Source organism: Ochotona curzoniae, unplaced genomic scaffold (assembly GCF_017591425.1).
Source record: "Ochotona curzoniae isolate NIBS_2020 unplaced genomic scaffold, NIBS_Ocur_1.0 scaffold_3208, whole genome shotgun sequence".
NCBI classification, from domain to species: Eukaryota; Metazoa; Chordata; class Mammalia; order Lagomorpha; family Ochotonidae; genus Ochotona; species Ochotona curzoniae.
In genome coordinates this window covers 26,600,990-26,627,980 of record NW_024467106.1, presented here as the reverse complement: position 1 = coordinate 26,627,980, position 26,991 = coordinate 26,600,990, and the positions used below count along the sequence as shown (strand labels likewise).

At 44.7% G+C, this 26,991-nt stretch overlaps 2 protein-coding genes across 2 annotated transcripts in view; one reads left to right on the top strand and one right to left on the bottom strand.

The window, feature by feature from the left end:
• The window catches only part of INVS (inversin), a 153,464-nt gene extending 141,815 nt beyond the window's left edge, over window positions 1–11,649 (top strand). The window contains exons 14-17 of the mRNA XM_041004286.1: window positions 4,304–5,012; window positions 6,990–7,219; window positions 8,188–8,262; window positions 11,419–11,649. Of these exons, the coding sequence (XP_040860220.1) occupies window positions 4,304–5,012; window positions 6,990–7,219; window positions 8,188–8,262; window positions 11,419–11,567 (1,163 nt within the window). The 3' untranslated portion in view covers window positions 11,568–11,649. The remainder of the gene's footprint in view (window positions 1–4,303; window positions 5,013–6,989; window positions 7,220–8,187; window positions 8,263–11,418) is intronic.
• The window catches only part of TEX10 (testis expressed 10), a 37,118-nt gene continuing 21,766 nt past the window's right edge, over window positions 11,640–26,991 (bottom strand). The window contains exons 10-15 of the mRNA XM_041004287.1: window positions 24,517–24,605; window positions 22,383–22,516; window positions 21,080–21,160; window positions 19,261–19,442; window positions 13,999–14,209; window positions 11,640–12,807 (exon numbers count right to left, since the gene is read on the bottom strand). Coding sequence (XP_040860221.1) covers window positions 12,694–12,807; window positions 13,999–14,209; window positions 19,261–19,442; window positions 21,080–21,160; window positions 22,383–22,516; window positions 24,517–24,605 — 811 coding nt within the window. The 3' untranslated portion in view covers window positions 11,640–12,693. The remainder of the gene's footprint in view (window positions 12,808–13,998; window positions 14,210–19,260; window positions 19,443–21,079; window positions 21,161–22,382; window positions 22,517–24,516; window positions 24,606–26,991) is intronic.

The following is a 26,991-nucleotide window of genomic DNA, read 5'->3' as shown; positions in this document are numbered from 1 at the left end:
TCACTCTGCCTTTTAAATAAACATTTTGTAAAGATTTAAATACACTGGTTTAAGCACTAAGTAAATGTGACCCATTGTCACAATGGTCAGTGGAGTTGAAAGGATACATAATTTTAGAAAGATGACTGCTTAAATGCAAAATGGGTTTGAGGGACCAGAGAGGGTTTGCCTAGTAGCAGGTGAACCACAGGATGGTTGTGATCTTTGAGGTAAAGTTGAGTTGACTTGGGAGCAGATTTCTTGTGGGTAGTGGTGGGATAAAGTTGTCTTTGAGTCAGTATGGTTCTCAGGAGTATCTGAGGAGAAGCTCACCATTTTAAGGACAGTCTCTGGCGTTTTCTTCTCACCATATGGGCTGTCAGGGCCAGTGGGCATGACTGGTGGGAGTGGGAACCTTCCAATTAGTACTGGGATAATAGCTAACACAACACGTCGCCATCTTTATGCCAAAGATACTCTTCCTTGCTCCAGTTATGTGCATTTAGGTACTTAATTATATCCTCAGTTGCACAACTCAGAGGCCTCTAAACTATCCAAGACAGAGCAACTGGATAATGGTGAGCGTGTACCATGATAGTGTCATATTTTCACTGCCTCCACCTACTCATTCCTCTCTGTCTCTCTCTCTCTCTCTTAACCCATGGAAACAACTAATCATTTTATTGTCTGCGTAGTTTTGGCTTGAGTATACTATGGTTGGCAATACACAGCATGAAAAAAAAAAAAAAAAAGAAATACACAGCATGTAATCTTTCCAGACTGACTTCTCATTTAACATTCCTCCATGTCCTTTCATATTTTGAGAGCTCATTTGTTTTAGTGCTATGTAATATTCCATTGTCTGGATGTATCACCACTCATTTTCTTGTCTCCCAGTTTTGACCATTATGAATAAACCCATTTCAGATACGCAGGCAGTGTGTACGGTAAGTTTTGAATTCATTTGGGTAAATACCAAGGAGTGAAATTGCTGCATCCTATGATAAGATTATGCTTAGTTCCCAACTGCACCCTGAAGGGACTGTGTTGCCTTTCTGCCAGCAGTGAAGGTACTGTTGTCCTACCCCCTCACCGGCATTTGGTGGTTAGTGTTTGGGATTGTGGCATTCCACAAGACATAGACTGATATCTTGCTTTAAATGGCTCTATGTGTGTAAGATCATAATGGTTCTCTGAGAGAGAAAGTGTACTCAGAGATGTGTTGCTCCCCCTTCCTTTCTACAGCCCATCTCCAGTTCTTGTTCCATTTTACTCCTTTCCCACCCCCTAAGGAATTAACCTCTTTGTGAATTATTTTGTCACTTTGTTTCTCACAGATTAGAGAGACAGGTACATTTTCTTATATCCAATACTTTATTAAATCAAGAGTGGTATAGATTAAGCTACACCATTCCATGGAAGCACATTACTATAGAAGCTGTCTCTGGGGCAGGCATTTCACACAATGATTCAGTCACTGCCTGAGACACACATCTCCCATACTGAATGCCTGGATCCACTCTTGCTACTCTGCTTCCAATCCAGCTTCCTACAAAACAGACAGAGGATCTTGTTCTATCTTCCTGTCTCTGCATTTCAAATAAAATTAGAATAAATAAAAATAAAACCTATTTTGGAAAACACATGGAATAACCCATGTGTCTATTATTCTTTTTCCTCTTCCTCTCTCTGGTATCTTATTTCCTTGGTGTCTGTTTTTATTTAGTTATCATTGATTACAAAAAATGTTGTGGAGCCAGCACAGTGGTGCAGCAAGCTAATCCTCTGCTCTGTGGTGCCAGCATTCCATACCAGTACTGGTTCATTCCTGATCCAACTCTACTTGTGGACTGGGAAAGCAACAGAGGATGGCCCAAGGACCCTACACCATTTGGGGTACTAGGAAGAGGTTCCTGGCTCCAAGTTTCGGATCAGCTCAGCTATGTCCATTATGGCCATTTGGGGAATGAACCAGTAGGTAGATCTCTCTCTTTCTGTCTTTCCTTCTTTCTCTGTAAAATCTGCCTTTCAAATAAAAATGAATGAATCCTTTTTTAAAAATTGTACAAATACAAGGGAACTTTAGTTTGTGGAGAAAATGGAATTACAAGTATATTTTTGTACAAAACAGTTTTTGCATATTAGTTTCATAAGGCATATTTTTCAGGGCTGACATGATGGCTCAATGGCTAAATGCTCACTGTGCACGTGCTGGGATCCCAAATGGGCACCAGTTTGTGTCCCAGCTACTCCACTTCCCATCCAGTTACCTGCAGCCTCAGATCACATCAGCTCCAGCTGTTGCAGCCATCTGGGGAGTAAACCAGTGATAAAGAGATATTTCTGTCTGCCTTTCCAGTAGTAAATCTTAAAAAAAAAAAAAAAAAAAGACTCATTTTCATAAACTGCTTGAAGACCTCTTATACCTTGAGGCTTAGGATGGTATTAATTCCTCCGTGATGAGATTTCAGTGGCTTCTGACCGTTAGGGACAGCAAAGCCAAGGACACTTTAATCCAGTGCCCAAAGCAAGGTGATGCACAGCTAAGCTACAGTCCCTGGAGGCTCAGGCTGCCGTTGCTCTGCCCTTCTACGGCACAGCCTTCTAGGGTCCCAGGACAAAAGGAACAGGTTCTGGTTTGTCCCCCAAACTTTGGGACATGTAGCTCCTAGTGTTTTGCTCATCAGTTCTTCTTAGCAGATTCTTCTGGATCCAGATTCCATGTATCTTTTTTCTGTCTCTCTAGCTCCTCAGTACATTTGAACAGGTTGTCTGTAATACTCTTTTCAGTGTTCTGTTATCTGCAGCAGAGAGAATGCCTCAATTCTGCCACAGAGAAATAGAAATTCCTTTATTGTCTTTTACACTGAAACTGCATTTTTCATTTCTGATGTTGTATTTAGTTCTTTTTCAATTTTTTTGGTTATACTTTTATGTATTTAATCTCTGTGTGTGCACACTAATAGATTAACCTTGCTATATGTCCATTAGTTTTCACTTATGCCTTATAATTTGGGGCTATGAAGTCATTTTCAGAGGACTCCCCTGGTGCAGCCTGAATAGAGGGCATGTTACAAAACTGTCAGCTTCTGGGTGGCTCCTCAGATATCACTTGGATCAGTTTTATATTAATATCTGCTATGGGTTGGACTAAATGAACACCAAAGCCATGGGAGGCACAGAACATTAATTTCAGAACCAAACTTCCCAATGCTACTGAGACTTTTTTTTAAGATTTTTTTTTTAATTGGAAAGGCAGATTTACAGAGAAAAGGAGAGATAGAAAGATCTTCCTTCTACTGGTTCACTCCCCAAGTGACCACAACAGCTGGAGCTAAGTCGATCTGAAGCAAGGAGCCTCTTCCCAGTGTCCCACGTGGGTGCAGGATCACAAGACCCTGAGCCATCCTATTGCCTTCCCAAGCCACAAGCAGGAAGCCGAAAGGGAGGTGGAGCAACTGGAACATGAGCAGGCACCTGTATGGGATCCCAGAGCCAGCTGCAAGGCAAGGATTTAGCCACGAGGCCATCATGCTGGCCTGATGAGACTTTTTAAAAATTACTTATATTTTTTTGAAATGCAAAATGAGGGGGGAGGGAAGAAAGAGATCTCATTCGATAGTTCTCCCCAAATGCCTATAGCAGTCAGGGTTGACCAGGCCAAAGCCAAGAGCCAGGAACCTCTTGTATGCCAGCCACAGGGGTGGCAAGACCATGAGCACTTGTCACCAGCTGCCATCCCAACACACACATTATCAGGAAGCTGGACCGGAAGCTTTGAGTCACATACTCTGACATGGACACAGCAGCTTCAGCCACCGCACCATGCACACACAATGAACAGATTTTTTTAAATCCAAATAGCAATTCTGAAATTATATCAGTTCTGGAACCCTGGCTTCCTGCAGGGTCTCTCAGTTCACTTTCTGCCTGTGAAGCCTTGTTTTCTGTTCAAGATGTTGAGATACAACCAGCTATTTAAGCAGACCCTGTGCTGCCCATTCCACCACCCATCTCCGCTGTCGCTGGATCGGCTCACACGTTCATGGCTGAGTTTCAGTGATCTGTGTCTGGGCCTTCCCAAGACTTCCTTTATTTTCATGCAGGCATGACAGTGCCTTCACAAGGATGTTCTTTATTTGTCATCAGCATTTCCGGCTTGCAGGCTTCCTCTATCATGACTGAAGTTAAGGTATGGTAACAGCCACTGCTATGGTGGTGCTACAGGAGAAATCTGAATGTTTTATATAAACACATGAGCAGAATTTCCCTACTGTGCAAGGTCTGGACAGTAAACAGTGTCCTTTTTCTTTGCCTCACAAAGAAATAGCCAAGGAGCATTCCAAAGGCCGATCTGCCGGTGTCCACTTCCGGCCCAGGACAGGCAACGAGGGGAGCAGGTGTCCCAGAGTGCCATCTGCCGAGAAGCCCAGGGGCGAGTCAGGCAGCGAGCAGCGGTGTGAGAAGGGGAGAGGCCTTCCAAAGCAGCCACCCTCCACCAGGCCGCCTGGTGAGAGAGGGGAGGACACCAGTCGTGCGGCTGTGAGCTGCCCGCAGCACGAAGGCCACAGGAAGCCCAGCCAGCAGCAAGACATGCCACCCAAAGCCAAAGGTGTCCCCCAAAAAAGGCACATACAAGAAGTCAGAGGTAGAAGGTGCTCCCCTGCTGGTTCCAGCCGGCCTGGCAGTGCCAGGGAGGTAGGGATGCATACCGGGCCGAATCCTCTCCATCATCGCATGCCACGAAACAGAGCTGCCCACGACAAGCCCACAGGAGACAATTCAGACCTGCCACCGAGCACAGAGGAGCTGCAGCCCCAAGCCAGGGAGCTGCGGACAGCCACCCCATCTGGAAACGTTCTGGTGTCTAAGGAGACTCAACCTGCAGCTCTGGCCGTCACTGCGCAGAGTGTGAACATTGACCTTCTGCCCGTAGAGCTCCGGCTGCAGATAATCCAGAGAGAAAGGAATCGGAAGGAGCTGTTTCGCAGGAAGAACAAGGCAGCCACGGTCATCCAGCGTGCCTGGCGAAGGTAGGGAAGTGGCATCTGCTCCCAGTGCCCTTCGGTGTCTCCCATGAACTCTCGGGGGGCACATGTGAGGCCAAGGCTATGGCCAAGGCTATGTGAAATTCTCAAGTGTGCAGGTCCTTGCAATTTAGATTGTACAAACTGTTTGGAACGTGTTTTTGCCCAGAAAGATAGGAAACTACCCCCAAATAGCACAGTGTAAAGAGAAAACAAAGCGCACTCTTGCGTAAGAGCCTGTGTGTTCGGGGGAAATGCTCCTACCCATCTGACTTGGGAGAATCACTTGGCCTTCCTCATGCTTGGTTTCCCCATCAGTAGAAGAGGATGTCACGTCATCCTGCTCAAGTGAGCTAACGTGTTTAGTAAACTCAGAAACCCTGCACACATGAGATACTTTGTTTTTGTGACTTCACTACCCATTCTTCTTCAGATATCTGAATCAGGACCTGGGCATGTCTGAGCTCCATGTCTAGGGTGAGCAGAGAGCTGGAGACAGGTGAGGGAACTATGTGATGCCTCCCAGGGCTGGGGCCCCGACCTCTGCCTGCACAGCCTCTGAACGTGTCCCTGTGACTGCTGAAGCTCCTGGCCAGGAGGCTGCCAGACAGGCCAGTCTGTTTTATACACAAGAAATCTGCTTACAGCGGAAAAGTTGTCCCCACATTGCACTCCAACACCAGTGCAAAGGAAGGGCTCCCCTTCCGTGGCTGATAAAAGTGGCCTTTCTTGCCAAAGAGATACTGGGGCTGCGGTGGGCCTCCTGTTCTTCAGCTGAGAGTGGGGCTTGAAAAGAGCTGCCTGCATGCCCCAGGACCCCCGGAGTAGGGCAAGGCCCTCTCCTACCATGATCAGTACATAAGGCCCAAATTCACTATATGCTAGATACTGATAATCAACTTTAGCCCATGTTACCTCATTTAATCCTCCTTTGCAGGGTTAGTGAGCTGTGGGATGTTCTCCCCATTCCACAGACCAGGACACTGGAGCACAGAGGTTAAGTAGCTTACCCACATGTCAGTGGAGGCCATGCTGCCCTGAGCATGGGCCATGCCATCTGCCTCCGGGTCCACTCACGGACATTGTTGTTGCTCCCTGTCCCTGGAGACTTGGGCCAGGACACACCCTGGCTACCCCCCAGAGGAACTTTCTGTTAAGTATTTTGTCTAAAACCTGTTAGCTTAGCAAGCTGGCAAGAGTTACCTCGTCAGGTCGCATGGCTGGTCCCTCAAAATGCTCCCCCCTCCCCATCAGACTGTCTGTTGACTCCTTTGAAGAGTCAGTGCTGACAGCTCCTGTCTTCTGTCCAGCCTTGCAAATGAGCCTCTCATCATCTCCCTGGGGACAGTGGGTTCATAGTCCAGTGTGCCCATCTGGGAAGACAATTACCCAGGCCCCCCTGGGCTGCATCATCCTGCCTCAGCAACATTGCACTGCCCTTCTGCACAGCAGCCCACATCTGCTCACACAGAGCATGAGCTCAGCCTGGGAGCTCCTGCTCCTCCTTTGGAACTTGGCAGGTGTCCCAGCCTCACAGGGCCTCCCCAACCTGCCACGGGCCCACAGCCCCGCACAGGGCCTCACAGCATCCACACCTTTGCTTTTGCATGGGGTCACTCACCCTGCACCCACTCATTCACATGCTTAGTCCCCGAATTCCTCAAGGACAAGACCGAATCCTAGTTCAGAGAGGGTAGGATGGTAGAAACAGTTCACTCAAAATTGCTGCCAGGTTTAAGAACCGGAGCTTGAATGATCTCCTAGGAGTCCAGCAAACACAAGAGTCAGGGTACTTCTGATTGCTCATGGATACGGTGCTTTGACTGCAAAAATAAATAATAATAAACAACTGCAGGAAGATAAAATTTCAACCCCATGTTGCCATGAAATTTTGAAGCACTTGGATGCTATTCCAATAGCCAATAGAAGCCTCAAGAAGTTTATTCTTTTCAGTGCTGTGGTCTTAAAGTCTGTCCTCTCCAGGTACCAGGTGAGGAAGCACTTGTCCCACCTTCTGCACGTGAAGCAGCTTGAAGCCAGTGATAAGGACAGATGGAGCCAGGAGTGCGTGGCACTGCTCCTCCACGTCTGGCGAAAAGAACCAGAAGTAATGCTCCTGAAGACCACTGCTGCAAGCAAGACCCCCAAGATCCCACCCAGGGGCAACCCACGCACCAGGGCCACCAAGCACTCGGTGCTCCAGCAGATCTATGGTAATAGTGCCTTTGCCCCACCCTTTTTCTTTAAAAGGCCAGGTGATGGGGGAGACAGAGAGAAGGAGAGGTGGAGGCTGGGGGGTGGGGGATTATCCATCCAGTGAGTTATTGGCAGATGCATGCAGCAACTGGGGCTGGGTCAGGTGGAACCCAGGAGGGAATCCAGCACCTGAGCCATCAGCTGCTGCACCTCCCAGAGTGTGTCAGCAGGAAGCTGGGCCAGAAGCAGAACTCGATCCCATGACCTTCAGTATGCAATGCCAGCATCCCAAGGGGCATAGCCTGCGGCACCACAAGGCCTGCCTGCACTGACACTTTACAACAAAAACATGCAACATCACAATCTGAAATGGAATCTAATTACATTGTGTAAAGTTCCCATCAGTTTCCAAAAAAAAAAAAAAAGAAAAAAAAGAAAAAGACTTGTTCTGTGTCCAAGCGCCAAGGGAATTCTCTGCACCCCGCGTATGGGATCCCACCAGCAGTCCTGCTAACTGGTTTCCTGAGGGAGTCCACCCGAGACTTCCCTGGCCTCCACACTGCAAGGCTCCCAGTGCAGTGCACACCTCTCCAGATCCCTGCCTGGGTCTCCCCCTTCACACTGACCACTCGACTGAGGCAGCTTAGAACTGCCTGCCTCACTAGCTGTGCTTGCTTACCCATCCATGGGAAATGTCAGATAGGCAAAGGAAATACTTGCTCAACAGATGAAATACAGAAAACTGTATCTTCAGCTTTGTAAAGAGCCCACCCAAAAACCCTGGGAGGAACAAGCCTGGCTAGTTCCCCATATCCCAGAACAGACTTGAGCCAAGGCACCTTTAGAGAAGAGCTCCAGTGAGTGCAGGCCCAGCTGGTCATGGCAGACAGCTGCCAGCACACACCCGGACACAGTGAGGACTGTAGGGCTTGCTCAGGCCCAGCTGTCACTGCCTAACGAGCATGACCACTGTCGCTTGTTTCAGGTCCTTCTCAAGAAGGGAGAGTCCGCCACCCCCCAAGACCTTGCAGAGCCCCTCCTGTGCTGCACCTCAATTCAGGTAAGGCAGCCGCTACACTAGCGAGGCAGACTGGCAGAGGGGGGATGACGAGCACTGAGGGGGCCAGGAGTTCCAATGGTCATTTGATTTCAGGTATGTGTGGTGGTTTTTATCTCCCCTTTCATGAGATTATCACAGCAGTCAATACCTTTCGCCAAGAGGCAAATTAATTTCACAACCAAATGCTTTCACTGACATCATTTCCACGGGAAACAACAAATGGTAGGTTGTTACTGATGGCTTTTACTTACTCGTTCATCAGTCTTCAAAGCAATACCTCAGGAATGCCTGTCCTGTCGTGGTGTTAGGACCCCCATCTCCTGCGGGAGGAGCACACGGGCAGCGCGTCCTACTGACAGGAGACGCGAGGAACCTTCTTTCCAGCCACGAGACGCCAGTGTTTTACTCAGAGCCCTTCCTTCATGCCGACATTAAATGTGGGTGATAAGTTCAGTGCTGTCAGCAGCTAATGCCAGGGCCAGTGTTTCTCACAGGTGGCTATGGCAACCCACTCCCCTCCTCCCTCTGCAGGAACAGGGTGCAGCTGGGAAGGTGAACAATGACTGTCAGCATGAACTTTAACATTCATTTAGTTTTTGATGGGGGAGGGCTCCGGAGGTGGGGGACAGAGGCAGTTCTGCCAAGTCTCTGATAAGATGCGCCTGGCAACATAGGCAAGCCGGTCAGGGAGCTATGGGTGTGGTATTGAGGCACTTTCAAAGGAATCTAGGCCCAAAGCTCTACATTACAAAAAAAAAAAGTTTTAAAACTCCCATTGTAATGTAACTGAAGAACAGCTTCGAAAACAGAACTATTAGATAAACTGCCAGAGAGGGGTCAAACAGGCAGTCAAATGTTAAATTTTGCAAGATCATTTTTTACTTTAAAGATAAAAAAATCAGGATTATCAGAAATCTTTAAGAAAAAATGAAGCTGCATGGCAACATAAAAGCTTTGCAGTTAAGGACAGAGTCAACAAATTCAAAAGCAACACAGTGGTTTGTGGGTCTTAGGCCTTCCTATGAACAAGCAACTTGGTTATTCCTACACTAGTTTCTGGCTAGTTTGGAAATCAGACAAGGACAAAACAGGCTGCTCAGGGCTGCTAGCTATAGGCTGGCCAAAGCTTTGACGGGTATTACACGCAGGTTCTCCATGAACTGGGCATCTGGATACACATATGAAGCTTCAGAAATGTGGCATCACAGATACCAAACGAAGCCAAGGACAGTTTCTTGTTCCTTTTGGCCTCTACTTTTTTTTTTTTTTATTACAAAGCCAGATATACAGAGAGGAGAGACAGAGAGGAAGATCTTCCGTCCGATGATTCACTCCCCAAGTGAGCCGCAACGGCCGATACTATGCCGATCCGAAGCCAGGAGCCTCTTCCGGGTCTCCCACGCGGGTGCAGGGTCCCAAAGCCTTGGGCCGTCCTCGACTGCCCTCCCAGGCCACAGGCAGGGAGCTGGAAGGGAAGCAGGGAAGCGGGGCTGCCGGGATTAGAACCAGCGCCCATATGGGATCCTGGGCGTGCAAGGCGAGGACTTAACCACTTGCACCACCGCGCCGGGCCCTGGCCTCTACTTTTAATAAGGGTTCATTTTGTGCTTTGAGAATTCCACAGGATTAGGTGTTTTAAAATTGGCAAATTACTTGGCATATTACAGATGCCCAAGTATCTGATGACCCAATATTGTTGCTCCCGCATTAGTGGTTCCTCTGCCAGTTAAGAAAGAGAAACCAAAGATGAATCGAACAAAGTGACAGCTTCCTTGGGCTGACACTCAGCAAGCCTTTCTGTCCCCTGGTGCTCCATCCCAGCCCTGCACACCACTCACAAATACCACACTGCCCTGTGCTCTCCTCCTGCCTCACACCTGCCCTGAGCTCAACCCACCTCCATCAAGATTCAAGAACGCCCTCTAATATCCCAGTTCACTGAAGGGCCTCACCATGGCATGAGTGCCTCTTGGGTACAATCACACCAATCTGCACAAAGACATGCTGATGACAGTTCAACATATGGCAAGGGCAGCCAAAAATACACACAAGTTCCACAATGAATCATTCAGTTACAAAAACAGCAGAGGAAAATTGTTTTGTTACCCTTTATGCTAAGACTTAACTGTAGGAGGGGCTAGATAAATATTCAGTTTGCTGGTGCACTTGCCCAGATGGCTACAACAGCCAGGTCCGGGCCAGGCAGAAGCCATGAACTTCTCTGGGTTTCCCATACAGGTGGCAGGAACCAAACAACTGGGCCACCACCTCCTTTCCCAGACCATTAGCAAGCAGCTGGATCAAAGTCAAGCAGTGGGGACACAAACGAGTACCCTTACGATATGGTGGCATCCTAGGGGCCAACCTTACCTGATAAGCAGGGACACTGGCCCCAAGTTCTTAAAAAATAACAGAACCGGCCAGCATTGAGGTAGAGGGTAAAGCCATCAACTGCAATGCCAGCATGGCATGGGCGCCAGTTCATGTGCCAGCAGCTCTAATGACCTAGGAAAGCAGCGAACACAGTCCAAGGGTATGGGCCCTGCCACTCACACGAACGACCCTCCCAACTATTGCGGCCATCTAAGGAATGAACCGGAAGATAGAAGAGCTGCCTCTTAGCCTTTCTGAGATAAATGACAGATCTCAAAAAGACAGGCAGCTTCATGTTAGTTTACATACCCCAGAGACAGGAGAAAACACAGCAGTGTGGCTTCTGCAAGAAAGGTCTGCACCAGCCGGCTTCAAGTACCACTGGTTTCTGATTGTGGTGTCCTACAAAAGGTCATTAAAAAGGCCTCAAAAACATTTTAAGTTTGAAATGCTCTTCGGTCTATCTTGTTTGAGGATCTAAACAATTTTCAAACCAATCTGGAATATACTATTGCAAAATACACAGCAAAAAGGAATTAACAATATTTTTTGTGTGACTATGTGCTGACGGAGACAAACTCAGATTCTAAGGAGAAGGCAGGCCCTCCCCGGCAAGTTTTGTTCTGTTTTAAAGAACTAGCCCCAAATGCTGAGGGGATGGAAAATTCAAAGCTAACAAGTCACACAGTAAACTGGGCCAATCCTTTTCCTCACCATTATTCAACTCTTCCTCTGACATTACATTGATAACCTGAGCACCAATTTGCTATTTGTTTTTAACAGTGAGCAACTTGCAGTGTGTACATCTTGGGAACAGTGGAAGATCAAAAAACTTTTCTTATAACCTGAAACCTGCCACTCAATCCAAAAAGCACACAACCACCAATTTGCCCACCTGTGGGGGAAGACACTGTTCAGGGGAGCTGGCTTAGCAAATGTGGAATTCTCATTCTCCAGTCATCTTGCACGTCCTGGAAAAACCTTCTCACACATCGGAAGCCTGATGAGCCTGCATGCAAACACAGTACCGACAGAAAGCAGGCCTGGGTTGTGTTCCTTGGCCCTCACACAGCACTGGTGAGCACAGCAAGCAGGGCCCAAGCCCGTGCAAACTGTCTGCTTTCACTGCCTCAGTACTCCTGGCATAAGCATCAGTGATTCAAATCTAAGTCACACTGAACAGTTCTGAAGGGTCACTGGGTCAGGATGTGTCAGCTGGCTGGTGCAGGCTTGGCTTCCTGTTCAAGTGATGAACCTAAAAGGGGCTTTCATCAGACAGAACCGTACCTCCATATTCCAGCTTTAAATTTGAGAACCATGACAAGGCCTCAGGAACATGCTGCTGGCTCAGCACAGCCTCCTGTCTCTGCTGCTGAAGAGCAGCTGTCACACTATCAAGAGACCAGGCAGCATTTGTGCCTGGACCCGTCAGGCAGTAAGGTGCGGACCAAGCCCAGGCTCCAGTCCACCTGCATTTTCTGAATTCGCAGAGGTGAGCCATCTCAGAATGCCGATCTCGTCAGCTGGAAACACTACAAACCATGCATGTTCTGGCTCTCCCAGAACACCTGGCTTCAACAAAGCCCAGTGACAGGAGTGTTGACAGGAGGCACAGCGACACCCCAGCCTCACAGACACGCCGTGGACTTCCTCTGTCTCACAGAGATCCACCCCACTCGTGTGCTGGCAGCGAGACAGGAGGGGAAGCAGCACAGCACCTGCCTAATCCTTTTTTTTTCCAGGGGGCCTGAGAGTGGGTTGTGAGACCAAATGGGGTTTGCCTCACTGGAACCACAAAACTGAGCTCTATCCTGGCGAACAGGACACGCTAACGTAGTTAACAGACGCACCACCACGTGTACCTGGAGAGCATGTCTGGGGCCAGGAAGGCAGCCTGCACCGTAAGCAAGTATTATTTTCCTGCTGTAGGGCAAAGAAAGTTTCATACAACTTTTTTAAAAGTTCAGCTTTAATGACAAACATTTATTACACGAGTCTCTCTTCAAAATAAGATAGATGTAAATAAACAACTTCCCACAGGAGACACGGCAGTGCTCTTCAGTACACTGCGCTCATGGCACTGGGCCCATGGCTATGCCCCGTGATGTACATATTGAAGCAATAATGCAAGTCGGTGAGCCATTGCTCCTGCACGCTGCTACTCTTCAAGGCCTGCAGCAAAAGACAAGAGTTGTAGAACAATAGAAAAACCACTGTACTACTTGACAGTGCTTTTCACACCCAAACGCAATCTTTCTCTCAAAGCGCTGGCAACAGTATCCCCATGAATAGGCCATCACAGCGAGTCTCACAAAGGACAGCATCACAGGCGCCACACGGGCGGTGCGGGTCCCTCAGCAGATCCGCAAGCGCCTGGACTGCTGCGGAGCCTGCTCCGTGTGAACACACCAGGGACGGAGGAACTGTCCCCGGCAGCTACCCCTCCCCCGCCCCTCGCTGTGTCTAGGGTCTCACAATCTGCACTGACACCAACTGAGTCCACACGGCTGACTGACAAGCTCTGTCAAATCCCTTCTCTACAGGGTGGGTGCATTCTCCAATCTGGGAATAATCCCACTTCTCTTCTGTTACTTCCGAATTATTCCACTGCCACATCTATTATTTCTGAGGAAATTTAGAAAGTACCCACATTATTTGCACAGAAAAGCTCTACTGCTTCAAAGTATTACTCCACACCTCATCAAATAACCCGACACACCTGTACAACCAGTTCTTTCCTTACAAAGCAAAATTACCTAGGAATCCCAGACACCAAAGCTGACCCACAAAACACACGGCCAAGGGCAGAGAGCCGATCACCACACAAAGCCAGAGTTTATGATTTCCTCCTTTCTTTTTCCAATAAACTAACTAGAAACTGATCTACAGTTTACAATTGTCAAACATATTCCTTAATGATGTTTACATGCAGTGAGTATTCATAAATGTTAGTCACCATAAAAACTTCACTTGGATAGCCTTATTGGTTACCAAAACACAATGGCATACACAGAATGGGATTCCCACTGAGGAAAAGACTGAACCCGGAAGCAAGCAGGTCTGCTTGGCCACTGCAGCCGACAGCCAGCCAAAGTCTGCTTTGAGTCCAGGCAGGAATGATGCTGAGGCTTCCACCCCTTCCCTCTAAGCTGCTCGGTGCCAAGGTTTTATGACCGAATCTGCCAAAGACATTTTCTGGACTAAGCCAGTCAAGCACTGGACAGCAGGGTATGTCCTGAGAAACCATCACACTGGAATTAATGCCAGGTGTCATTCGATGTGCAGGAACTGCCATCTCCCGACAGCACCCTCACCCCCGTCCTGACCTAGGCACACACAGCCTCTGGTGCCATCCTTACTTACCGTGATGTTCTTGATGATCTGTTGCACCAGGATGGCATTGGTCAGCATGTGCGAGCGGAGGGGAGCGTGCTGCAGCAGCAGGCGGAGGAGCTGCCCCACCACGGGCAGCTCCTCGGGCCCCACCCTGTTCACCCGCAGGCTCTGCAGCATCAACCTGAGGACTCGAGGCAGGAGGGCCAGGATGGAGACGCAGGCCCCCCACAATTTGTCCCTATGGTAACAGAGACAGAAGCGAGGCGGTGAGATGACCCATTTCCATATTCCTTCAAACTTAAATGTCCTTTCAAGAAATAGTTTCTTCTTCTTTTTAAATAAAACACCATAAATCCTTTAAGAACTAGGTTTCATCAAAACTAAACAAATTTGGTGAAGAATTAGCTGCTCTCATCTATTTTATGGGTTCCAGGAAGCCTAGCAACCAGCACTTTTCCAGACTTCACAAGACATCCTTGAATCACCAGGGGGAGTAAACAGTTTCGCATCAAAACAAGTAGCAAGAGGCAGGCGCCTGACAGCAATTAGCAGGCCAGCTTCCTAAACTGAAGTACTTGGGTTCAAACCCCCCAGTTCTGGCTCAACTAGTTAAGTTCTTGCCACCCATAGGAGACCTGAACTGAATATCCAGCTCCCATATCTGGCTTCCTATTTGCTGTAGGTAATTGGAGAAGTGACCCAGCAGATGTTTAAGTGTTCCCTTGTGAACTTTAAAAAAATTGTTTTATTACTTTTTTAAAGATTTATTTATTTTTATTGCAAAGTCAGATACACAGAGAGGAGGAGAGATAGAAAGGAAGATCTTCCATCCAAGTGAGCGCAATGGCCAATGCTGCACTGATCCAAAGCCAGGATCCAGGAATTTCCTCCAGGTCTCCCAAGCGGGTGCAGGGTTCCAAGGCTTTAGGCTGTCCTTGACTACTTTTCCAGGCCACAAGTAGGGAGCTGGATGAGGAGCAGGGCTGCCAGAATTAGAACCAGCACTCATACTGGATCCTGGCATGTTCAAGGCAAGGACTTTAGCCGTTAGGCTAACACACTGGGCCCTATTTCATGTTTAATACTATTGCATAATTGAGAGGGATGCATGCCCATATGGGCCTCCAATTAGGGTGCAGAGGATCAAGGTATGGAGGAAGGTGGGTGGGTCAAACGTTTTGTTTTGGGTTTTTTTTCTGGTTTTTTTTTTTTCCTCCTGTGTGTGCAGCTCCTTGCTGTCAGACTATATCAGTACCCAGGGATGTAGCATCTGCCACTTGGGTAAAAGACAGTATTTTCCACTAGCAAAAAACACAACTGTGAAACTGCAAGCTTATAACCTGGACTCGGCCTCCTCAATGTAACAGAATTGGGTAGATTTGTAGAGAAAACAGCGTGATCACCAGAAGCCAAAGTGATTCCACCAAGTGGCTAAAAGAAGGGGCTATAGCCATACCTGGAGTTCACGGAATGCCAGAATCAATTCAAGGTTCAATAAGCATCACTCTCTTGGTATCTATTGCAGCAGATGCAAGATGTGTTTATGGTACAGATGGACGAACTTGTGGCTAGTTCAACCATGTTCTAGACACGCATCCATAAAATGCAGCGATTTCCATTTGGAGAGTCACTGACTTCTAAAAACTGTGACCCTGGTCTGTGGCAAACCCCTTTTTAAAGTCAGAGGTGGGGAACATCTGGCACTGGCCTGGCAAGACAGCTACAGGCAGGACAATAAATCCACAGCAACATTTTTAGGTTGATGATTTTGTATGGCCTGTGAATGTTGATGTTATGAGCATCCACTCTGGCAGGAAGAAAGCTCCCCACTCCTGTTCTAAGGGAGTATGACTACCTCTGGGTCCTTTCAACATCTGATAAACCTCCCTGGTCGCACACAGAACAACTACATTGTGGAGACTTCATTCACCTTGCTGACTGGTATAATGGCAGCCAGGCTGGGACAGTCAAGTGCAGGGAGAAAACTGACTGTAATACAGAGCTAATGAAAAGCTTACAGCATGAAGACTACTGGGACACTCACATCCCATACTGCAGTGCCAGGGACAAAGCCACACCTGATTCTAATCCAGCTCCTGCTAATGAATGCTGGGAACCAGCAGGGAATGCCCTAGTTCTCTGGTCCTTGAGACAAGATGGAGTTCCGGGCTCCTGGCTAAGGCTTATCCCAGCCTTGGCTGTTGTGAGCATCTGGAAGCACCCCAGAGAATGCAAAGTACCAACTTCTTTTTAACTCTACCTAAGAATAGAAATAAAAGATAGACAAAGCTGTTTTGGTTCCTAATTGACTTCTAATTCCCAGCATAGTAACTACAAGTTGCTCCCTGTAATGGTCTGTTATACACTTCTATCGCTTAATGGCTTGTTCTGAGAAAACCGGCAGACAATTTTGACTTTCATGGTGCAGGCCAGTCACCTGGCATGGTCTCCCAATACAACCAAGAAATGCAATGAATACAAGCTGTATGATTATATACTGTTTCACAGTGAATTGTTTACATTCAGAAGTGTGCTGCACTTGACTGTTAGGGTGATTCCAATGTCACTAAGTGACAGGGAATTTTCAGCTCCATTTTAATCTTATGGGACCACCAATGTGTGTGCATCCTGCCCTCCATCAGAAAGTCACGTAGGGCCCAGGATCGTGGCCTAGCAGGTGAAGTCTTCGCCTTGAACATGCCGGGATCCCATATGGGCACCAGTTCTAATCGCGGCGGCCCCACTTCCCATCCAGCTCCCTGCTTGTATCCCGGGAAAGCAGTTGAGGATGGCCCAAAGCCTTGGGATCCTGCACCCGCGTGGGAGACCCAGAGGAAGTTCCTGGATCCTGGCTTCAGATTGGTGCAACATCGGCTGTTGCGGTCACTTGGGGAGTGAATCATCGGATGGAGGATCTTCCTCTCTCTCTCCTCATCTCTCTATATCTGACTTTGTATTAAAAATAAATAAATCTTTAAATACACAAACTTTAACCCACCCAGCCTATGTTCATACTTAGACTATCACTTATCAGCTCTGTAACACTGAGCAAGTTACATAATTACATCATTCACCTTGTGTTAATCTAGGTGGTCAAATAATCATTAACATTAAAAAAAAAAAAAAGGCTTAAAAGCCAGATGGATGAAACTTCTAAGTGCCAGAAACCAAGAGAATTCACAGAAAAAGACAGAAGGCTAAATACCTGCTCCTGAGACAGGGCAGTGGGAGCAGATCATGAGTATCACACACGCTCAATGCTGTTCAGCCCAACCATATAGCCCAAGTATACTGTTGCTAAAAAACTAACAAAAACATCTGAAATCTCACATGAAAATATTTAGTAATGGGGTAATAGGATAAGTGACAGGAAATGTCAAACTGCAGTCTACACAGTTCTTAGAGAAATCTTTAAAAAATCCTTACAACTCCAAGAAGTTCCTTGCTATTTAACAACTCTTCATGACCTACAAGTCATGCTTCAAAAAATACCATCAAACCTATTATGTATGAACTTGACAAATGCATCTGCAGTAAAATAATGCTAACTTTTTTCTATATAGACTCTTGCTGGAAAAAAAAGTATGACAAATGAATATGTGATGACAGTTGAATGTAACAGACTACCACAAATCAGGGTTAAATAAATAAAGGTCACAAGCAAAATCCAGTCCACAGCCTATGTACTTATAAAGATCTAATGAAGCAGTCATACTATATGTCATCTTCCGCTACCTTCATAGCACTGCTGAGTAGCTATGACAAAATCTCATGGTTTGCAAAATCGAAAACATTCACTAATCCTTAACAACAAAAACTATGCTAATACCTAGTACCCAGAAATAAAAATGAATGGACCAGGCCAGGCAGGGCTATAACACCTCTGGGCCTCATGTGAGCTAGATAAGGGAAAAGCCAGGCTGGGCTGACTGTTTCTACTGGTGCAAGTACAAATCAGAGTGGATAAGGGTTGGGTGAGCGTTACCACAGCATCAGCTGGCAGAGGCTGGCACTGAGGTCTAATTCTGTCAAGTTAAACTGCAGAACCACCTGGTGAGTACATAATACGGGAGTGGAATGTTTGGAATGGCAAGACTGGCAGCAATTCAGAACTGTTGAACTATCCAAATCACTTGAGCAGGGCCCTTGGAGCATGCCCCACATCGGGGACTCGGGATGGACAGGAGGCTGGGTGGGGCTTCTCCCTGTACCTCCCCCCTTATCCCAGGCACCAAAACACAAAACAAAACAAAAAACAATAATAATAAAGTGGAAACAAAGGCTTTACAAACTTTCCTGTGTGCCCTAATCAACTATGTAAAGATTGTCAAAGTAAAATAATTAGAAAAAAAAATGGAACACAGCTAAATCAATCGATATGAAGGAATCACGTAATACTGAAAATCAAATCATTAAAGACTTACAATAAGATTCCTTTCACATAAAATTAAAATTTGTAAGTATACCAAAAATGATATGGTTCACAAATACACATAAAACCATTTCTTAAAGAAAAAAAAAAAAAAGCCCAGAAGGCTGCTCAGCAGCAAGACGAGGCGGGCTGGGGCAGGCAGAGGCAGCAGGAGGGCACGGGCAAGCTGTGGACACCGACCATCTTCTACTCCTGAATCCTAGGGGCGGGCCAAGTCTATGTTCAGCTTATGATACCTCTTCATATACACAGAAATCTCATATTATCAGTTTCTCTGATGTACTCTGATGGCATTCAAAGTTCAAAAGAGGCCAGAAAGGCACGCATCAGAATGCTAACAGCAGGTGACTGCATGGTTTTTATGGTTCTCCTCTTTGCTCACCTGGTAAAGAAAATCCTCCTAATTAGCCAAAAAGCTCCAACCTAAGTCTTGCATATGAACCAAAGTACTAATGAAGTACACTACATGTTAGAATAATTCCACTAAATCTGTGAATTTAAAATTCTACTCTAGCTAGATATAATGAATCCCAAAACAAAACACATTGCAGCCCACATTCTGTAAGGAAGTTTTTCTATTGCCAGACATATAGCAATGCTACTAAAGGAAAACTCAAACTTTTACGATGGCATCTAAATTTTCAAATTTCTAGCTTACCATAAAAACAAATTCATAAAGAGAAAACCCTCACTGTAACACAAAGCGACTCCATAAAGGAACAAAGAGAGAGTTAGCTAGGTTTACATAAACTATCTGAAAGAGAATTTAAGATATACCTAAAACTGAGTGCTCTTACTCCTTATTTATTGAGGGAGAGGCAGGAAAAATCAAAATTGAAAAATAAAACTATCATTACCTCTTCCTTAGATGCTCTGCTTCTCCCTTCTCCAGAGTGAGCAGAAAATAAAGAAGACTGTAGCAGCAAGAGGCCAGAAATGGCAACAGCGTCTCACTCACTACACAGGTATGATCCAGGAGCTTACAGATAACCCCGAAAACACAGCCGGCCGTGCTGTCAGGGATCACGGTCAAGCCAACCTGGACAGAAAAAAGGGAGATTAATTATCCCTTCACAACAGCCATCGCCTAAAAACTGAAACTCAGTCACTGGACAATTACCATTGCATCACTTTACTTAAAACAATTTTTACACATACAATATGCCACCTGCCACACATTAAGGTTCTGTTTTCCTCTGAGAACTTCATCTCCAAATTAAATGACTTTGAAAGCACGCAAAATTTGAAAGCATGCATTAGCCCAAATCACCACCCCCTTTACAACAAAATCTCCTCAAACTTCCCATAAGTTATGATTTATAATGATGGTAGGACATAGCAGTGTTTCATACATGCAAAGAAAACCATGATGCCAACAACCACGCTTAACATTTTAGATTATTCAGACTAGAAAACTCTGGTATCTTGTACTGGCTCCATTCCTAGTAACTAAATATACAGAGTTCATTTTACCATTTAGATTTCCTCTGCCATTTGATTTAGCCAGTCATTCAGACCCAAGTCAGGAAACCACCTCCACACATAAGACACTACTGTATCTGACGTCTGAGCAGTACACTATGAGGAAAGCCTGGAAGGCCAGATAATGGTTAATACACAACAATGATTCTCTTCTAGACCCAATTGCATGCGCTGCCATTAAGGCAGAGTCTAGAAACTTATATACACAATGTGAGTCTTCTGAAAATTGCTATTACCCTCAAGAAAAAAGTTTATGTACTTTGAGATCTTAACTTCCTACATTAAGCTGTTTGAAAATAATGGCCAAAATGGACTGGCATGTTCTTCTTTTACTAGACTAATGAATGTATTCACAGGAAAGCAGAAATCGCTGGAATGAAGGTACGTTTTAAAAAGTCAAAAAATAACAGGTGGGCATCTCTGGTGACACATAAGGTAAGGATAAGGAGTTTGACAGCAGGAAGGTAAAAGAGTACTAGAAATTTAAAGTGGTACTCTCTTCGAATCCAAGGGAAATAACCTTTTAAAAGGAAAGAGAGGCTTTGTATATGCCTATCAAATTAAGCAAGTGAATCCCTGGAATTTCATGGCCATTATACAAAGTCAAAGCATAAGCCTGTGATTCCAAAAACTGTACAGTGACAGCAAACTGTCTCGACAAATCAGCATCTGTGTGGAATTAATTTTTCTTTTTTAAGAGAAAATTAAAAGCAGTAACAGTGAGGCATAGGGTTGAACTAATCGAACCTGGAGACTGTTAAACCATCCACTGAGAACTTGGACTACAGTCTGGATGCTGCATTGGCCATATACGGATACCAGAAATGAATTACAAGATCATTTTAAGTCACATTATTTTAATGTTCATTTCACAGATACAGAAAGTTCCTGGGGAACGGTGTTCCTTGCAACATCAGCATCCCATATCAAAGTGTTTCAACTCCAACCACTCTCTGCTTTTGACCCAGCACCCGACTGCTGTGCTTGGGAAGGCAGCACATGAAGGCCCAAATCCTTGGGAGACCCAGATAAGAGTTGTGGGCTACTGACTTCGACCTGGCACAGGTCTAGCTATCATGGTCATTTGTGGAAGTGAACCCACAGGTGGAAGATTGCAGCAATAGCAAAGTCTGTCTCAACAAATCTAACTGCGGTTGGGGAATTTGGAAACAAAACAATTTTAAGGATATTTACCAAATGCTTACTGATGGCACTTTGCAGGATTTCAAAGCTCTGACTTCGGACAGGGATAACCAATAAACTATGACAAACTGCCTGTCAGAAAAGAAAATTGGTAACCAAATTAGGGCATTTATATCAGAAACAAGTTCAATGGATTTAAAAAGAAACGAAAAACAACAACAAAAAATCCAACCTGCCCTACAACTAGTAACAGAAAACAAAAACTGAACTTTAAGAACTTAAACAAGAGCTAATTTTCTGAACATCCATTCATTCTACATTTACTGAATATGAAGTCAGCTTAGCCACTATGCGTAGAAATAAAGGAATGAAAAACTGCACTCACACTCAGAGTAGCTTACTTTATTACAATCACTTAGGATTTCTATTGAGTGCTGTAATAGGAAAATCTGAATGACTCAAACAAAAGTAGAAATCTAGACCATAAAAAATACTGAAAGATATAGCAAATACTAACGCAGTTCAAGTACCTCTTTTGTAAAATGTTTAGAACCAGAAGTGTGTTTTTTTTCTGAGCATTTCATTTTTTGGATTTTCAGATTAGGGAAGTCCAATCTGATTCAATCATGTCCCTGGCTTCTATTTTCAAAGGAAAAATGGGGGTGATATGGGTGGGTGGGATAAAACATCTATAGAAAAGTTAAAAAAAAAAAAAGAGGAGATGAAAGTGAAATAATTAACACTTTATAACCAAAAAACAAAACAAAACAAACAAAAAACCGAAGGACAGCCAAGCCCTTTGCAGACATCAATCTTAACAAACTCCAGAATCTGATGGTATATTACCTAAAAGTTTATAGAAAAATCACATGCTACAAAGAATATACTCTGAGACAAACCAAGTGAAATTCAATCCTCAAGATTATTTTATATTAATAGTAATGAATTTTTACAAGTAGGAAAACTGAAAGAGCTGCACACATTTCTGCATAACATTTCTGTGTAAAAATATAGACTGGAAATCAAAAGCTTTAAAAAAATGTGATTTTTTTAAATCTTTCATAAGCAATAGTTTTTAAAAGCAAATGCCAGGCACAGTGCAATGGCCCAGTGGCTAAATTTGTGTCTTGGCTTCTCTGCTTCCCATCCAGCACCTGCTGGTGGCCTGGAAAAAGCAGTAGAGGATGGCTCAAGTGCTCTGACCCCAGCAGCCCATGGGGAGGACTCTATGAGGCTCCTGGTTTCCAGCTTTGGCCTAGCTCAGCCCACTGGGTAATCTGAGATGAGCAAATTAACTCCTGAAGAGGATAAATAAAACTTGGGAAACAAACAAAAAAACAAAAACCACCATTACCTCTGTCACATCCCAATGGTGCAAAAACTGATCCAAATCTGTAAGATAGAGAAGCACGGGGGAGAGCTGGGTCTGGATGACATGAGGAACTCCTCGGAGGCTCTGAAGCCAACTCAACTCCTCTTTCGAAAATCCTAATGCAAGTAACAAAAAAGGTCAATTAAAACAAATCATAATGCAGTGATATTCTTAATTCCTGAAAACAAAGATGACATGATTCTTGTTTCGGAGCTTCTGCATTTCGTGCAGTATTTCTTTAAAAACGGAAAGGCTAGCAATGAATGGCAGTTCATATTCATGTAATTATATACCTAACAGGTCTGACACAGCTCAATCTAAAATACTTCTGGATAAAGGGTTTGCCACTTTCACTTACAAAAAAGTGACAGTATAATCTTTCCAATGAGCAGTAAATATAAGCAGCAAATGAGCAACAGGGATAACATTATGGCACAGGTTAAGTTACCATTAGCAATGCTGGCATTCCAAAGGCATCCATTCCATACAGGTGCCAGTTTGTGTCCTGGATGCTCTACTTCTGATCCAACTCCCTGCTGACATCCAGGGAAAGCAGAGAAACTAGTTGGGGCCCTGCCAGCTCTGCAGGAGATCTAGCTCCTGGCTCTGGCTTGGCCCAGCCCTGGCTGTGGCAGCCATTTAGGGTGTGAGCCAGCAGATAAACAAATCTATCTTCAACTCTGCCTTTCAAACAGTATTTATAAAAAAGCAAGTGAGCAAATAAAAATGATTCATCACTCTTTCACTTGAAGGGTCCAGCGTGGTAGCCTAGTAGTTAAAGGCCTTGCCTTGCACACGCCAGGATCCTGTATGGGCTAAGATTCACATTCCGCCAGCCCTGCTTACCATCCAGCCCCCTGCTTGTGGCCTGGGAAAGCTGTTAAGGATGGTCCAAAGCCTTGGGACCCTGTATTCACGTGGGAGACCAGGAAGAAAGCTCCTGGCTCCTGGCTCCTGGCTCTGGATTGCCTCAGCTCTGGCTACTGCAGCCAATGGGAAATCATCGGATGGAAGATCTTTTCCTCTCTGTCCCTCCTCCTCTCTGTATATCTGACTTTCCAATAAAAATAAATCAATCTTTTTTAAAAAATGTATATGCCAAACAATACATATGCATGCTTCTACATTAACAGCCATTTCATGTTTTAGAACTTCTCTATTCCCCAATGTCTTTTAAATTTTGACAACACATACATATGCTGACTCCCTAACCATCCTACATACTTGCCTCTCCTATGGAGACCATTTTCCAGTTCCTCTCAGAATGATCAGAGCACCAGTGACAAGGCCAAACCCGAGCCAGCTGCTTGCAGTTCGCTTAGGTCCCTGTTCTCCTGAGCACAGACTAAGAGGCATCTGCTAGTCTGATAGCCACGGAACAACACTGGTTCTAAAGCAATTAAAGTTTTTAGCAGGTACCATTAAAATGTTAAAGTCCACCTACCTCAAATATGTACAGCCAAAAATACCACATAAACACGCATGGAGTTTACATTTAACTTCTAAAAATACCTTGCTAGATTCACTACAGTAACTCTCCAGTTCACTTTGCAAAAAAGATCTCCTAATCTCAAATTTTCAGAAAATCAAAGAAACTCATCACTATCCAAAGAAGAAAATGGCAAGTTGAAATAGCACAATAATTTAAAACAGGAGTAAATATATATTAATACATACTTTTAACATTCCCACTCCTTCCAACATTTCTTGAGGACAAATTAAGTGTAAAAAACATCAAATCAAAATTACCATACTATTCATAAGCCAAGTAAGTATCTTAAAGATGTTAAATAGCTATTCTGCCCATCTTTTTCTAAAACGTACAATGCGATTTTCTCTGGCTATCTAAGAAAGGTACCAAGTGACAGTCAAATAATCCTCAAGTTTCAGATTATCCTTATGAGAAGCTTCTAGGTGAATCATGTATCACCTTCTCTCAGGCACCTGACAATGCAGGATACAAGTATTACTTCAAAGATTCCCACTTATAAATCAGAATACAAATCATCCCAAGAGAGTAGACTATGTAATCATCCTCAAAACCCGGAGTCAGATTTGGCAGCCGATCCCAGAAAAACCATTGACTCACATTCCAAACTGGGAAGTAAACAGTTACCTGCAAGTGTGGAAAACAAGAAGCTGACATAGTTCACATCACTGATCAACCAGTCATTAACTTCACACTTCCATCCCGAAAATGATGATCTATAATAAATATTAGAACTATTACCAAAAGTGACCAAAACTTGACAGAATTAAAAACAGCACAGTAAGCTGATTTAATAGCTTTAAAAAATCCTGTTGTCTTAATATCATAGAAGAGGTTCAGTTATCATAAGTATTAGATGTTCTAGTATATGTATCTAACATTTGATTATGAAGTGTAACTGGGCACACATGTGCATGTGTGTGCTACAACATATTATCTCTACCTCACTTAAAAATCCAAAGTCCACAGAGCCAGGATGAAGTTTTACTTACTTAGGCAAACAAAACTTCTCTTAAAAGCCACTATAAGACACCCATGTGTTCCTATTCTTCTCACCAAGGTTTTAACTAAATCTAAATAAAAGTTAAGCAAACGTATTGACGAAAGGAATAACTGAATGTAAATTAGCTTCTCAATAAATGAGAATTATTTGATTTCTGCTGTGAGTTTAGCAACTCCGTTAAAACTCCTCCTTCTACAACACAAGCTGAGACCCCTACATTCCTACAACAGTGCCTGGGTGCAGCTTTGGCTCCACTCCAGATTGCAGCTTCCTATCAGCACACACCATGGGTGACAGCAGTGACGGCTCAAGTGGGTGGGTCCCTGCCACCCATGTGGAATGGGCTCCCATCCTTAGCCAAAATATCCCAACTTTTGATATTGTATTTTGAGGACACAGACCCTCAGTAGAAAGGAATGAAAAAGTGTGGTCAGAAAAATTCTAACATCCTCTTAAACCCAGTAAAACCAGGAAGCAGTGGTGCCATCTTGTGGCTAACATGAGTAACAAATCCATTTAAGAGCCTCGGACAAATGACAAGCAGTAGTATGTCATAATGTCTTTAAAACTGTACAGACCACATCCACCATCCAATGCAGGGGCCATGCCTCCGAGAGAACATGTTATTACTAACATTAAGGCTAAAGTGGTAAATCTGAATTGTCCCTGGAAGACCAGGTTATCTGTTCACTCAAAGCATAAGCCAAACATTCATTCGAAGCAATTTCTCTTTCCTTACAGGCTGATCTCACATTGCAGACAACCTTTCCATATTTACACTTTACATTCTTCCAATGCAGCTATTAGTAAACAAGGGCAGTAAACAAAGGCTATTGTATGTGTTGTTTATGGAACAGGATAGGGAAAAAGTCAAATTCGAAATAACTGTAAGCAGGTAATAAACAGAGAATGCAAGGCTAAACACAACTTTTTAAGCTAAGAGAAGATAAACAATTCCTGGTTAATGGGTTTTGCACACACAGAACACCCTGTACTTAGATGGGAGATAAAGAAAACATCAGAGGCTATTTTGGAAATAAAATCAAAAATACATTTGAAGGTGCCTAACATTAAACTCTAGACCTATGAGGAATGACAAAATAAATGGTAATGCCATTTCCCAAAAAAATTCAAACTCCCTTCTACATTCTTTTTAAAAAGATTACCCTAAATGGAAATATACCTACAGAGAGAATAACAAGATTATGCAATACTAAAAATATAAATTTTAACTTTAGGAAATTAAAAACACTTTCAAGTCTATAAACATTTTTAAATGTTTATTTATTATTTATGATTTGGAAGATCAACAGGGAGCCAGACACAGGTCCAGGTAGAGACTTTCCACCTGCTGTTCACTCTGCAGATGCTGCCAAAGGCTGGGTTCCAAGGTGGGAGCCTGGAATTCAATTCTGGTGCTGCCCAACAGGGACCCCGCCACCTGTGCATCCCCTGCGGCCTCCCAGGGTGTGTTAGCAAGAAACTGGAAGTGCATTAAATGCCAGCCACTCCTGGACTCTTAACTACAGTGTACTTTCAATGAAATGATCAAAGACCTTTATTTTTAGTACTTTCCTAATTTTCACAATTTCTCACTATAAAAATAAAAAGAGGACAGGACAAGGACTCAACTGACCGATACTTCTCCTTCAAGTGCCCGGATCTCATATGAATGCCAATTTGTCTCAGTTACTCCACTTCCCATGTTACACCAGTTCCCTACACCCATGTGGGAGACCCAGAAGTTCCTGGCTCCTAGCTTTAAATGGCTCATTTCCAACCACTGTGGCCACCTGCAGAGTGAACCAGCAGAGACAGAATCTCTTTTCCTCTCTCCTCTCTGTAAATTTGCCTTTCCAAAAAAAATTAACAAATAAGATGAGAGAGGGTCCAGCAGCGTGGCCTAGCAGCTAAAGTCTTCGCCTTGAACGTGCCTGGATCCCACATGGTCACCAGTTCTAATCCCGGCAGCTCCATTTCCCATCCAGCTCCATGCTTGTGGCCTGGGAAAGCAGCCCAAGACAGCCCAAAGCTTTGGGACTCTGCACCCGCATGGCAGACGCGGAAGAGGTTCCTGGTTTCCTGGCTTCGGATCGGTG